Source organism: Maniola hyperantus, chromosome 6 (assembly GCF_902806685.2).
Source record: "Maniola hyperantus chromosome 6, iAphHyp1.2, whole genome shotgun sequence".
Taxonomy (NCBI): domain Eukaryota; kingdom Metazoa; phylum Arthropoda; class Insecta; order Lepidoptera; family Nymphalidae; genus Maniola; species Maniola hyperantus.
The window spans coordinates 14,043,499-14,058,054 of NC_048541.1; the positions used below are offsets into that span (position 1 = coordinate 14,043,499).

General features: G+C 36.9%; 1 protein-coding gene and 1 long non-coding RNA gene across 2 annotated transcripts; one reads left to right on the plus strand and one right to left on the minus strand.

Moving 5' to 3' along the window:
* The first annotated feature begins 703 nt into the window (after positions 1 to 703).
* On the plus strand, positions 704 to 3,301 carry LOC138402436 (uncharacterized). The gene is made up of 3 exons (XR_011236814.1): positions 704 to 1,432; positions 1,924 to 2,115; positions 2,669 to 3,301. It is a non-coding gene; the product is annotated as an uncharacterized lncRNA (long non-coding RNA).
* Positions 3,302 to 10,074: 6,773 nt separating this feature from the next.
* LOC138402472 (uncharacterized) lies at positions 10,075 to 11,924 on the minus strand. The gene is made up of 5 exons (XM_069499164.1): positions 11,708 to 11,924; positions 10,885 to 11,135; positions 10,729 to 10,785; positions 10,492 to 10,645; positions 10,075 to 10,280 (listed from the first exon to the last, which is right to left on the minus strand). The coding sequence occupies exons 2-5, from the start codon at positions 11,128 to 11,130 to the stop codon at positions 10,075 to 10,077; spliced, it is 663 nt and encodes a 220-aa protein (XP_069355265.1). The 5' UTR covers positions 11,131 to 11,135; positions 11,708 to 11,924.
* Between the last annotated feature and the right edge of the window lie 2,632 nt (positions 11,925 to 14,556).

Here is a 14,556-nt window from a genome sequence, read left to right on the forward strand (position 1 = left end):
TAGATATAGCTGTACACCGAAATGGTGAAATTAGTACCTAATTCCTGTTTTTAATTTTAAAAAACATTTAAAATGTTACGAAATAAAAAAACAGCCGTATAATTAGAAACTGACCGAAATAAAAGTAGTTGTTTTGTTCATTTTCCTGACATTAGCAAAACATGTAGTGACGCGAATCAAGGAATCGATAAGCTTAGGTCGATTATGATGACGTCTTGCGATTCCGATTATTACTTTCATGCATCAATCCTTATTACAATCGCAATAATTGTTGTGATTGGCTGAATTTTTGGTATTCTTGTTGCAACAATGCAAATGCATTATAGGCAACAGTAAGCACGCCTCAACCAATCAGAAGTGATTGAGATCGTTACATTGTAGCGGACATTAATTAACAAAATCGAAACAAAATCGAGCCCCTGTCGTTATTACAATAGTAATAGAATTATTATGTTATAGTCCGCGACAGGTTGAGATGGCAATCGGGGTATGAGGTGAGGGGACGCCCCGCACACCCACCCGCATTCGCACGCAACGATTAAACACGGGGGGTGGGGGCGGGTTGCGTTCCCTTCCCGATTGTCATTTCAACCTGTCGCGTAGGTACTATATTCATATTGCAATGCATTGTAGCAAATAGTGAGCGTCAACAAATAGGTGATTGTAGCATTGTAGCTGTAATTTCACCGTAATCAAGAGGTTGTCGAATGTCAAATCTAAATGGTGAATCTTCAAAAAAAAGATCGATTTTTAGATCGATTCGAATCGAAATCTGAGGAACGGATTAAAAAAAACCGAGGTCTGGAATATTTATTTCGCAAAAATAAATCTTCGATTTTTTTCGATACCTATATTTTAATTATTAAATAGTTCAATTGAATTAAAGGTAAAACATGCTGTAAATTGTTTAATGACATCAAATAATTACTAATCATATTCTAAAACCCTTTTTTAAAATAATATTATACCAATGTTACCCATGTGTAGTATGTTTAATATATGTACTTATTTTATTTTAGTAGTTGTTTACTATTTTTATATTGCTTCTTTTTTACTCTGTTTGCGTGAACTCAATCTAAAATAAAGAAGCAAAAATCGGAACGTAGATCGATTTTCTTGTCACAAAAATAGATTCTTTGAAAATCGATATCGGATCGATATGACATCCCTAATGTCAAATAAATTGTTTGTTTTTAATTCGTTCTCTGTGGTTGTTCAGCTAAAGCACAGAACACTATTACTGCTGTTTAATTTTTGTTTAATCACTATTTAATAATTAGACAAAGTGATCTAGGAATCTACAGACGCCTAGTTAGTTGTAGACATAGATAATACACATATTATGTTATGGAAAATCCATCATGTCGTCATCCATTCCTTCCGGGACTCTCCACTGCGACTTTTGGATCTTGGAATTCACCTGCACCAGTAGGTAAGTAATAAATAAATAATTATTTGGTTTATAAGAGTGTTAGGGCAGAGTGAAGTAAAGTGAGGAAGCTCTCGGCTTGATTCTGAATCGACGATATGTCAAATAATAGGTTAAGGTGACGTGAAAACGGTAAATCATGGAAAATAGGGCTACATTAGAGCTATTTGCGTGATGTCGAAGCCTCGACGTTTTATTAGAAGTAACCTAACTGTCGTGAAATGTGGTTAGAACACCTTTTGAGAACATTACGGAGAACTCAAGCGTACAGGTTTCCTCACGATGTTTTCCTTCACCGTTAAAGAAAGTGATATTTAATTGCTTAAAACGCACATAACTAACAGTTGAGTTGTGTCTTTGTTTGTGTTGATTGTGTGAGTCGTTGTATCTTATCATTATTCACTTAATTAACTGATTAAAAACAATTAACTGATCAAAGAAGAATTGCAAATGCTTTTGAAATTATCTAATATTGTAAATATATGATTTGACAGATTTCACATGAACATATCATTTGCATGGAGTGTTTTGGTTCATCACAAAAAGCTCTCCGAGCCGGGCTAGCACCTGCTGCTTTATTTGGACACAGAGTGCGAGTTATGCATGTGGCATATCTCTACGTCCTCGCACAGCCTTCAGACTCTGAGGAAAGAAATATTATTCTGCGTTGGATTTCTGCACACTTGGTATGTATAATAATGAAAAGTACTACTTACCCATTAGACAGCCTATACAGATGAAGTGGCATATGCAGATATGTTACCCGCTTAAATACCTGTATTTTACCAGTCATAGTACCTATACTATGTACATTCAATCTGTACTGTATAAACTATTATCTGTACATGTTGCAATTTATTATCTGTACATATAGTTATGTATTCTGTGTGTGTTTTTTCGATTTGTAACTAGTAATTACTTAATCATCATCATGATCAACCCATCACCGGCTCGCTACAGAGCATGGGTCTCCTTACAGAGTGAGAAGGGCCATAGTCTCCCATGCTGGCCAAGTGGATTGATTGGCATACTTCACACATCTTTCAGGACAGTATAGTGAATGCATGCAGGTTTCCTCACGATGTTTTCCTTCACCTTTAAAGAAAGTGATATTTAATTGCTTAAAACACACATAACTTACACAAGTTAGAGGTGTGTATACCTATCTTATCATCATTCAATTCACTTAATTAACTGATTAAAAGCAATGTTTAACATATAGTTATGTATTCTGTATAGGTGACGCCTCGCTGTGGCATGACGCCGCGTGCATCGCTGCGGGCTTAGGTGTTCCACGTGAGCGCGAGGCCTTCTACACGTCACGGCTAGACGCGGTGCCTATATGTGTGCTACCAATGCCAGTGCGCAGCTAGCGGACACCCATAGTATGCGACAGGTCAAGATGGCAATCGGGGTATGAGGCTGGGGACGCTCCGCACAGCCGCACGTCACCCCGATTGTCATATTGACCTGTCGCGTTCTATAGAATGCTGCCGCATCGTTGCCGACGTAGGACGAAAGCGTCAAGCTAGTGCCACCTGAGTAGGTACGACAGTAGTGCGACAGGTGGGGTTTGAACCGGCGACCCTTCGGATTTCAGTCCACACCTTTTAACTGTTGAGCTATTGAGGCTTCTATAATACAGATTTCTTTAGAAATATATTTAATAAAGAGAAATATTTCAGTAAAACGTAAGTTAGCAGCGAATTAACAGTTTCGAAAATTCTAATTTCGGAGGTCGTTCTTCACCATATTTCTGCGGAATCCGGTGGTTTAGATTTTTTTTAAATGTGTAATTAAATGTAATAAAACTATCCTAAAAATTAAGCTCTATTTTATTAGTGGACAACTTATTTGGTAGCGATACTGAGTCCCATAGTCACTTGGGCAATGTCCTTTCAATTGAAAATTACGTTTTGATAAAATTTGTTGAAATATTATGAACCATTATATCATAAGCATTTATTTAAACCCTGGAAAAATATCATCCAGATTATTTGGGGCATTCGAAAATCTAAAGATTTACCATGGCCCTGCTGGCAGTTTTGATATTATATTGTAAGGCATCCCTTCGTTCCTTTGCTGTGTACGTTATGCACAGCAAGCGCCATCTGCGTTGATCCTACTTACATGATACTGCTTACATGTTTATAGAAAGCAAAGACCCCTAAAGTGTCCGTACGTAACTATGGTCGCTACGCACTCTGTTTTTGAAAACCCTGTAAATAAGTTTGAAATTATTAATAGGTATAACAGTAGGTAGATATGTCAAAAGATATTAAGTACATAAACACTAGACAATAAAAAAAATACCCGGCTGATTTTGTTGTGCGCTCTTCTCAGACCTGGACGCGTTTGGAACCCTCGTAGTTTTAGTTTTAAGTACTCGTTAAATAATCACCACTATATCATCATCTTACAAATGCGACAACCGACCATCAAAAAGTGTAATTTATTACCTATTTTTGAATAAAAATTGGACTTTGACTTTGACTTTGATACGTCAGTAGGCGTATAACTAAAAGATGAGACGCGTTTGGTGCCTAGGCACGACTCGTTCTAATATGCGAACAGCTAAGATGAGAAAAAAATCTGCGGTGCCTAGTCCCCCCCTTGTATTTTCCCCTTACTGTTTGCTTAATGGATCGGTAATGTATTGTGATATGATAAGAGAATGTAAACAGTGTTTATTGAAATAAATATTGACAGAGATCGGCACAGTACGCATTAGACACTACTTGGAATCTTGAACAAGGCTTTATGGATTTCTTTCAAATCTTATACTCTTATGTTGTTTAGATATTATACACTTACTAGATGCTTACTAGATGTTATATACGACTTCGTCCAGTAGTTTCAGCTGTGCCTTGATAGATCAGTCAGTCAGTCACTTATTCCTTTCATTATTTTTTTATATTTTGTTTATTTGAAAGTAATCAACAGCGTAAATACATAATTATTATTTAAATTTAAATCTAGGTATAACAGAAGGCCAAAAGAGATTACTTAAAATTATAATTAAACTATTTTAACAGAATAGATTTAGAATAAATGTAGGTATATACAATAATAAAATAAAATTACAACTCGTCATGTCTGTCTGTCTGTGTGTATGTCACAGCCACTTTTTTTCCGAAACTATAAGAGCTATACTGTTGAAACTTGGTAAGTAGATATATTATGTGAACCGCATTAAGGTTTTTATAGAAAAATAGAAAAAAAACAATAAATTTTGGGGTTCCCCATACTTAGAACTGAAACTCAAAAAATTTTTTTCATCAAACCCATATGTGTGGGGTGGGGTATCTATGGATACGTCTTCCAAAATGATATTGAGTTTTCTAATATCATTTTTTCTAAACTGTATAGTTTGCGCCAGAGACACTTCCAAAGTGGTAGTCAAATGTGTCCCCCCCCCCCTGTAACTTCTAAAATAAAAGACTGATAAAACTAAAAAAATATATGATGTACATTACCATGCAAACTTCCACCGAAAATTAGTTTGAACGAGATCTAGTAAGTAGTTTTTGATTTATCGTGCAAAATGTCGATAAAATGGACGGAACCCTCAGTGCGCGAGTCTGATTCGCACTTGGCCGGTTTTTTACTTTTTCGTGCAGCTACCTAAATCTAGGTCTGCTTATTATTTTGTCTAGACAGCTACTTATCCCCTAAAGTGCACAACGAGTTAATTATTCAACATTAGTTGAAATAAAGTCCAATTTCCCAAGATCCCGGTTAAAATTCAAATTTCAACGTAATGCTCCTCTTGGGGACAGCGTCATAATCCGTCGGCTTAGCGCTTCGCCGTGTCTTGACGTCACGTGAAATAATAAATAGGGTACAACACGGTATAAAGAAACATACAGTCATTTACTTATATTACTTCGTATGGACAGGGCTATTAAACAGACAAAAAGGCATCGATTCAGTGGTGCTTTAGCACCAATGCAACCTCAGTGACGTCTGGATTTCAAACGGGTCGTTCATTAGTATCTAAGAGGTGGCGCTGATTTATTTGGGTCCAAAACCGTGAAAATTTTTGTTCGCTTGGGCATACCTATCTTGTCATTTATATCGATGGTACTAACAGCGTATAAAGAGAGATACAGTATTCCGATGCCTTTGATCTCGTAGTAAATGACGCCGACCATTCCAACATCAGCCTCAACGGATTGCGAAGCTGAAGTGGCAATGGGCAGGACACATAGTTCGTAAAACCGACAAACCTTGGGGTCCCAAGGTGCTGGGATGGCGACCTTGCACCGGAAGACTCAGCATTGGTGGACGGACGACATCAGACGAGTCGCAGGGAGCCGCTGGATTCAGGCGGCGCAAGACCGTGGCGTGTGGAAGTCCTTACAAGAGTCTATTGATGATGATGGTGATGATGATTCCAACATAGGGCCCTAACTACGTATGCCAGTTCAGGTCGCTTCTTCGTCCCGCACGACGGCTTCGTCGAACCTCTGTTTGTATAGTGTAACGTATCTTTACTTTGTGGTACGGAGTCTCTGAAATACAAAGCATACCTCTACATACTTGGATACTCTTGGATATTATTGTGACGACGATTATAGTAGGTAAATCTAACTCTACACCTACTTTATAGTAGGTATACAGTTAAGGTATGATTCCGAACCACGCTGCACGCAGCAGCGCTGCCGCAACAATGCTGTCACCAGCTGTCACAGTCCTGTCGCGGCACTACTGGTCCCCATACAATTGCTGCCGCGACATTGCTGCCTAGCTCGGAATGTAATGAAACCTGTATGCCTGAGAGTTCTCCATAATGTTCTCAAAGGTGTGTGAAGTCTACCAACCCGCACATGGCCAACGTGTTAGACTATGGCCAAAACCCTTCCCACTCTGAGAGGAGACCCGTGCTCTGTAGTGAGCCCGTGATGGGTTGATCATGATGATGATATGATGATTGTCGTTAAATGCAACTGCAAGGCTATCTAGTATCTTGTAATAAAAAACCGGCCAAGTGCGAGTCAGGCTCGCGCAACGAGGGTTCCGTACTACAGTCGTATTTTTTCGACATTTTGCACGATAATTCAAAAACTATGATGCATAAAAATAAATGAAAATCTGTTTTAGAATGCACAGGTGAAGACCTTTCATATGATACCCCACTTGATATAGTTATCTTACTTCGATATTGAAAATACTAATTATTAGTTCATGACTACAATTTAATTTTTTTCGTGTGATGTAACCACAAAGTCACGGTTTTCATATTTTTCCCCTAATGTCTGTTATAAGACCTACCTACCTGCCAAATTTCATGATTCTAGGTCAACGGGAAGTACTCTGTAGGTTTCTTGACATACAGACAGTCCGACTGACAGACAGACAGAAAGATAGACAGACAATAAAGTGATCCTATAAGAGTTCCGTTTTTCCTTTTGAGGTACGGAACCCTAAAAACATAACTTCCTAGTATGGCTTACACGTAAAATGATAAATCATAACTTCATAACATCCTGGGATCGATAGAGGTAGGACACACGCGTTATCCCGGGAGGATGCGTCCGTCACGTAACGCCTTCGTGGAAGTCAAGCACAGTTTACGATCGCCCCGGTGAAAATAAATTCTCATATTGATGATCAGATACATACTGGGTGAAATTTAGGAAACGGTCAGTCAGGTTTTTAATTTTTTATATTCATCTAGCTAAGCTGTGGTAGCTTAGTGGTTAAGACGTCCACCTCTTATTTGAGAGGTCGGGGGTTCGATCCCGGGCACACACCTCTTACTTTTCAAAGTTACATGCTTTTTAAGCAATAAAAAAATATCACTTGATTTAACGGTAAAGGAAAACATCGTAAGGAAACTCACATGCCTAAGAGTACCCCATATTGTTCTCAAAGGTTGTGTTATAAGTCTGCCAATTCGCACTTGGCCAGCGTGACTTGAAAAAAACGGACTTTCATACAAACTTTCATCCCCTATTTAACTCCTTTGGTAGTAGAATTTTTAAAAAATCGTTAAATAAGTATATTTTCATTTGTAACCAAAAGTTTAAATACCAATTTTGATCGATGTAACTTGTCGGACTTTCATACAAACTTCCATCCCCCATTTAACCCATTTAGGGATGGAATTTTGGAAAATCCTTTCTTAGTTTACAAAGAACACACCCTCCAAATTTCATGTATCTAGGACCAGCGGTTTAGGCTGTGCGTTAATATAAATATAAGTCAGCCAGTCAGCCAGGACTTTGTATTTTATATATATAGATTATGCAATTGTCACTCCAACAGAAACTAAAGCACTGTAACGGAATATTTTTATCTAACAAATCACACTTATTTGGAACTTTATTTATTTTATTTATTTCCACACAAAAAGAAAAAATGCTTACAATATTGGTTTCTTCATGCTCGTAAGCGCTTGGCGGCTTGTCTGAGCACTGCACATTCCTCTGTAGTTAATACTTAGTCTAATATTCTAGGTAGGTATGTGTAACTATTATGAACAAATGTAGGTAGGTAGTTATAAAATAAAATATGTCCGCGTATACAAGCTTTAATTTCTGCATACGAGTTGGACCTCGCCACGCCAAAATGTACCATGCCACACAGCATCGCACTTGTAACGGTTCATCAATTTCTGGGTCCAACGATGTATGGGAGACGGTCGGTCTCCAAAATTAAGTACTTATTTAGATTTTTCCACACTGACCGCTCCAAAAAATCTCCTGTTTACTGGCAGGATTACTTATTTTAGGGGAAGCACGTAAGACTGACGTGTTATAAATTGGTGTTTCGTTTCTATAAAAGTCCCAAGAGTAATAATGAAAGCGACAGACGTGAGATATTGGCTCGAATGGCTTTTTTTTGGGGTTTCGTACCACAAAAGAAAAAAAAGATCCCTTATAGGATCACTTGGATGTCTGTGTGCCTGTCGTGTGTGTCAAAAAACCTATAGGGTACTTCCCGTTGACCTAGAATCATGAAATTTGGCAGGTAGGTTTATAGCACACGTCAAGGGAAAAATCCGAAACTAAAATGAAAATGTGTTCATTAACAATTACTATAATGGGGTATCATAATATGAAATGGCTTTACCTGTAGGTAGATCCTACTTATTTTTATGCATAATTAAATTGTTTTTGATTTATCGTGCAAAATGTCGAAAAAATACGATTGTTATGGAACCCTCGGTGCGCGAGTCTGACTCGCACTTGTCCGAGTTTTCTTGATATTCTAATGCTATTTCAGTTACCGTGACATAATTTACGCAATAAATTTTATTTATGAGCAGTTATCAATTAGTTATCCGGACGATCGGTGATCTGAGGTTTGATTGTGTACACGTACTTCTAAATTTTCGGTGTTGGGTTTTAAAAATTAAGTATCACTTGCTCGGTGAAGGAAAACATCGTGAGGGAACCTTCATGCTTAAAAGTCTTTCATAATGTTCTCAAACGTATGTGAAGTTTGCAATACATACTTGGTCTATGGCCCATTCTGATAGGAAATTCGTGATCAGTAGTGGCCCAACAATGGTCAAGAAATGTATGTTATATTCTTGACCATTTTACTATGTGAATTCGAACAGCAATACTAAATCGGAACTTCCTCCGTCAAAGCCTCCATAAATAAATTTAATCCATATTAAATTGATCCTCTGTAGGACTCGAAACTAGGACTATTTTCAAAAGTTTCAAGATTCTACAAGCGCATCCATCTAAATGTACTATTGTATTTCAAAGCTTAAAGAAAAAGTATCCTTAATTAGTTAACTAAATTATTGTCCATTTTGTGTACAAAGTATCGAAATTTATTAAATTCTCAGTTCATTATCAAATGAAGAAAAGGAAAAATCAACAGATCATGGCAAAGGAAGAATAAGTAGTATGTTATAATAGAGTAAACTACTTTAATGTGATAAGATCGTTTCTATTGTCACAAAGATGCCAAGGCCCCGTTTCCCAAGGACGCAGATAAGGCTTAGTTACAACTTAGAACAATATAAGGGACTGGGCATTAAATTAATTTATGTATTTAGATTTTATGTAATGTTGGCTCTTTGACTTTGGATTAACAATTTGGGGACCCTTTGCCGCGAAAGTTTAGGAGTTTCTTGAGTTTGCCTATTTTCTGCTACAGTAAAGATTAAAGAACTCTTACTAATAATATAAATTTATGAAAGCGTAGGTATTTGTCTGTCTTTAAGTTTGTTACTTTTTCATGATTTCAAATACAAAATTTTGCAACTTCTGGATGCTTTCAAAACTGGAAATACTTACAATAACTTCGATGTTTCAAAATGTGCTTTTTGAGATCTTTATTAATCGAAATTCTCATGAAATAGGTACACGATTGGATATATTATGTAGTTATTTCCTCTAAGAAAAATTTCGAAAAACTTTTCCAAAGTAATTTAGTAAGTGAATCCCCATCTTCTGTATGTAAAGAGAAAATTGCTTACTGTTTATTATTGTTATTTTTAAGAATTTGAAACTTACTGTTAGCACAATATTCAAAAAATACTTAATAGCCCTTTATTATATTATCTATTCGCAAGTTTTCAAGGTCAAGACAACCTGAATAAAATTCAAAATTGTATAAAACATAAACTAATCAGAAACTCAACTCATAAAGAAATAAAACAAACAAAAAACATGAGATTTTTATTGTATAGTAGAGTTTGCAGTGAGAGAAGGGACGGTGTAAAACGGCTTGAACTGCAATATACAGATTAGATACGTAATAACTAACGAAAAGTAGCTAAGCAGTAGACGAGAGTCCATCTTAAAAGCACGGCAAACTAGGTAGGTTATTGGTTGTTGCCTTAGACTCTGCAAGAAATGTCGACACTCATTGCGCTGCTCCTCATCTAGAAAAAATTAAAGACATAATTCATTACTTTAATAATAGTGTTATATTTTGCATTTTATTTGGCGTAGCTCAGGGCTCACCCCTCGGTCCATAGTTTTTTAACATTTATATCAGTGACAATAAACAGCTTATTTCATACTACTTAATGGTAGGTATTATTGCTAGAACCCATAAGTGTAAAATGTGAATTTCAAATAGTATGTACTCACTAACACTACTGATCATCCTATCGGCGACAATAACTCTCATGTTCTCAATTTCTTCAGCGATTAACTCCATGACTAGTGACGGAAAAAATACAACCAAGTTACATATCAAATGTAAGAAGGATTTCAACAAATGGGCGATCGAAAACTGCGTGATCTAAGTAACAGAAAAAAATAGCAGATAATTAAATGATTATACACAGTTAAAGACAACGATTGTAGAGGAATTTAGCGCCTTACCGTCTTGTATTGCACATTTGTTATATCCACAAACACCAAAGATAAATGAGTAAACATCTAAAAATATGAAATACACAATTTTTTAAACTGATTGGGTAAAACATAAACTTTAAATGATCTTTGGAGTTTGGTATAATATAAAAAACAGTTATGTACCAAAAGTTTCAAAGGAAAATCTGTCTTCCGCAATGTGCTCATGATCTGTTCATAAATACTCATGTACTTTTTACATGAAAACTTAACATCAGTATTTTTCAATAAATGTAGGTGTACTTTTCGGCAAAATATGTGAAATCGACAATACAATAGCCCAAATATTGACAACATTGGTATGCGTCCCAGATTCATCGCTAAATGAATGCTTCCGACTAAGTAAAACGCCCAAGGTGAATCACAAGGCATCAGAGCTGGAGACATTAAAAATGTAGCATTAAACGCAATATGAGTAGTTATAAGCATAATTATGTAACCTCGTAGAATTATATTTAACTTCCCATATAATTTATTTCTTTTGGCATCTATCGAAGGGTTGTAGCGATAGTATTCTAGTATATACTCATCTTCCGTGTACAGGGAACAAATTATATTTATAATGTACTGAATAGCAGATATAGACATTCCTATTAATCCATATGTATTTACTCTGCAAAGCAAGCTTATACAAAAAATAAATATAACAATAACTACAGATGTTATTTTAAGCATGTATCGAGTAATACTTTTTGAATTGGTAAGGTGATAGTAACCAAAAAAATATCGAAATTTTAAGTACGATCTAATATTGAAAATTAATTCTCGGTCTGCCATTTTGTAGTCAGCGCACATACTAAAATGTAAGTTAGACCTATTCTAGAAAACTAATTTGATGGAATAGGTTTTTATCAGTATAATAGATCAAATTATTACAATATCCTTTAGTCGTTATTACTTTTATGAATTACTTACATTAGTAAATTGATTATCTCTAGCCAATACAGACCTACAACCTTGTCTGTTGGATATCCTTACTCCGGTCTTAGGGATGGTCAAAGTTATTAAAACTTGATAATATTGTGTTCAGCTATATGATACCTGCAACTTCGCCCGCGTGGATTTAGGTTTTTAAAAATCCCATGGGAACTTTTTCCTTCCCCGGGATACAAGCTATCTCTGTACCAAATTTCTTCAAAATCGGTTGAACGGATGGGCCGTGAAAAGATAGCAGACAGACAGACAAACACACTTTCGCATTTATAATATTAGTATGGATATGGATAATATTTTTAAATTGAATCTTTGAAAATGCTTTTGAGTTTTGGTAGGAAGGACATTTCGAATACCATGCCAGCATTTCGAACCTGGTTAATTCACGTGACGATTCAGAAGCACTTTCAATAAAAAATACATTTCTAATTTTTTATTATTAACTTAAAATCACTCGTGCAGAGTGCAGTCGAGTTAGCTAGTCCTATGTATAAATTAAAAAGGTTCCACGGTCAGACCTCCACTCAGAGCACGAAATGCAACGAAATGCAGTTAAAGGCTAAATGCGCGTAAAGGCTATTCGTGCCGCCTGCATGCGACGCATCGCTGCCCATTTACTTGCACTGTTTGACATGTTACATGTGCATGGCTTCATATCGTCGTGCATAGGTGGAATGGTGCATAGGGTTGCCAGATGGAAAAATAGAAAATGAAAGCAGAGTCGTTATACAAAAAGGAGGAAGGAAATTATTAGATCACAAATTAATATTTTTTTGAGAGATATTGATAGTAATACCTAGGCAAGGAAGATTAGCCTAGAAAGATTTTTGCAGGCTACGTTGCTCACGGGTGGACGAATGACGTTATAACATGCAGCATTAATGATTTTAGGCTTATTTCGTAGTTTAAGAACATAATATTAGAACTTAAAAAATAACGGGTTCGTACCACGATTTATACGGTGATTTCAAGAGATCGATATGTCGATCCAATTGCATTGTGGTCCATTCGTTGTTGGGTTGGTCGAAATATCGATCTCTCAAAATCATCGTATAGATCGTGGTACGTACCCGTTATTTACATTCTAATAAGCAGCATTAACAGTACAGTGAACCAAAAGCTTAATTTGCTATAATCCGCTGAAACAGGTCGAATCTGTATGGTGCAACATGCAGCATGCGAAATGCACCGCCCGCCCTCCCACTGCTAATCATTCAGGAAGAAGTAGCCACCAGGCAAGCAACACGCACCACCACCACGCAGCACCACACAAATCCCAAACACACTCCTAGTGAATAAATACGCATGCAAAAAGTACTCTGTGGCATGCATGCTGCATGTTGCACCATACAGATTCGACCTGTTTCAGCGGATTATAGCAAATTAAGCTTTTGGTTCATTGTATATAATGGACTTCCGTAAAGTAACGCCTGCTTCTATACCTACAGCATTAAGCCTTGTATTCATTAGGCAACATTTGTTAATAAACTGTTTATGACGAGTTGATAAGCAAGTTTACCTTAAACACTGTTTCTGAAACTTGGCCGTCCACACTAGTCAATTGTTGCTAGGATATCACCCGAGGAGGTTGTGATGCTCTCTGCTGCTTGTGATGTTTATAAACTCGCGCAACACACGTCCACACCTGTTGACTTTTGTTTATAAACTGGATGTTTCGCCTTGCTCTCCATTCAAAGTGGGGAGCACGGCAACATGTTGCATGAACAATGTTTCATCATTTTTGTTTATAAACTGTTTACAGAGATGATGAAACATTGTGAAGCGCTGTTTATAATCTGTTTATAAACAGTGTTTATTAACAAATGTTGCCTAATGAATACAAGGCTTAAATGTCACAATTCTGAACAAGATTAGCGGCTCGTCTGACGCGCGGTTCGCAGACAATTGCGAGGAAAATGTTCCGCTTTGCCTCATCAAAGATCCCGAAGAAAGTTTCAAATCGAATTTCCGCCGCGCCGCGAGAAATAGGGCAAAAGGAAGTCATTATGTAAAATTCTTGTATTCGAAAGAATACAAAAGTATCGCGAATTGCAAATTTGTTGGTGTTTCACAATCGCTTCGCTGCTCGCTTATTCTAAAACATTTTGTTCACGTTATGCTCTACGAATAACACTACCACATGATACAGAGATGAATATGGCACCGTATCTTTTAGCTCATTGAGTTATATTATATTACTTCGTATGGACAGGGCCATTGAACAAACAAAATGGCACCGACTCAGCGGTGCTGTAGCACCAATGCAACCTCAGTGACGTCTGGATTTCAAACGGGTCGTTCATTAGTATCTAAGAGGTGGCGCTGATTTATTTGGTTCCAAAACCGTGAAAAGTTTTGTTCGCTTGGGCATAATATCTTGTCATCGATGCTTTTAGCTACGATTTTTTTTAATCGGTTTTCAAAAGGGTAATAAGTTCCCTGGTTCCCATGATAGTTTAATGGGTGGAGTTTGAATAAACTGAAACTTTTGAATTTGTGTATAAGTCCCGCAAATTGCTATTGCGCTGGAACCATGTCTCATTAACATCGAAATGACGTCATTTTGAGATCAGCCGAAATAAAAATATACCATCAGCTCGAAACTTCAGTCTAGTGCTGATGTCACTAAAATGGCGGCCACGCGCATTAGCAATTTGCGGGACTTATACAGAGATGAATATGAGACCGTATCTTTCACTATGATTTTTTTTAGTTTTTTAAAGGTTCGTAACCTCCCTGGTTACCACGATAGTGTAATGGGTGGAGTTTGAATAAATTGAAACTTTTGAATTTGTTTATACGCAACTAGCTGCCCCGCCCCGGCTTCGCTCGGGTGGAATATAGAAAATTGAGGTGGGGGTTGAA

Bases quoted from the DNA above. Each gene is read 5' to 3' on its own strand.
- LOC138402472 (XM_069499164.1), bottom strand. From the start codon at position 11,130: ATGCCTTGTGATTCACCTTGGGCGTTTTACTTAGTCGGAAGCATTCAT. The intron at 10,786-10,884 runs GTACATAACTGT...TCATATTTTTAG, and splicing joins ATTTTCCTTTGAAACTTTTG to ATGTTTACTCATTTATCTTT. The intron at 10,281-10,491 runs GTGAGTACATAC...AATTTTTTCTAG, and splicing joins TAGGATGATCAGTAGTGTTA to ATGAGGAGCAGCGCAATGAG.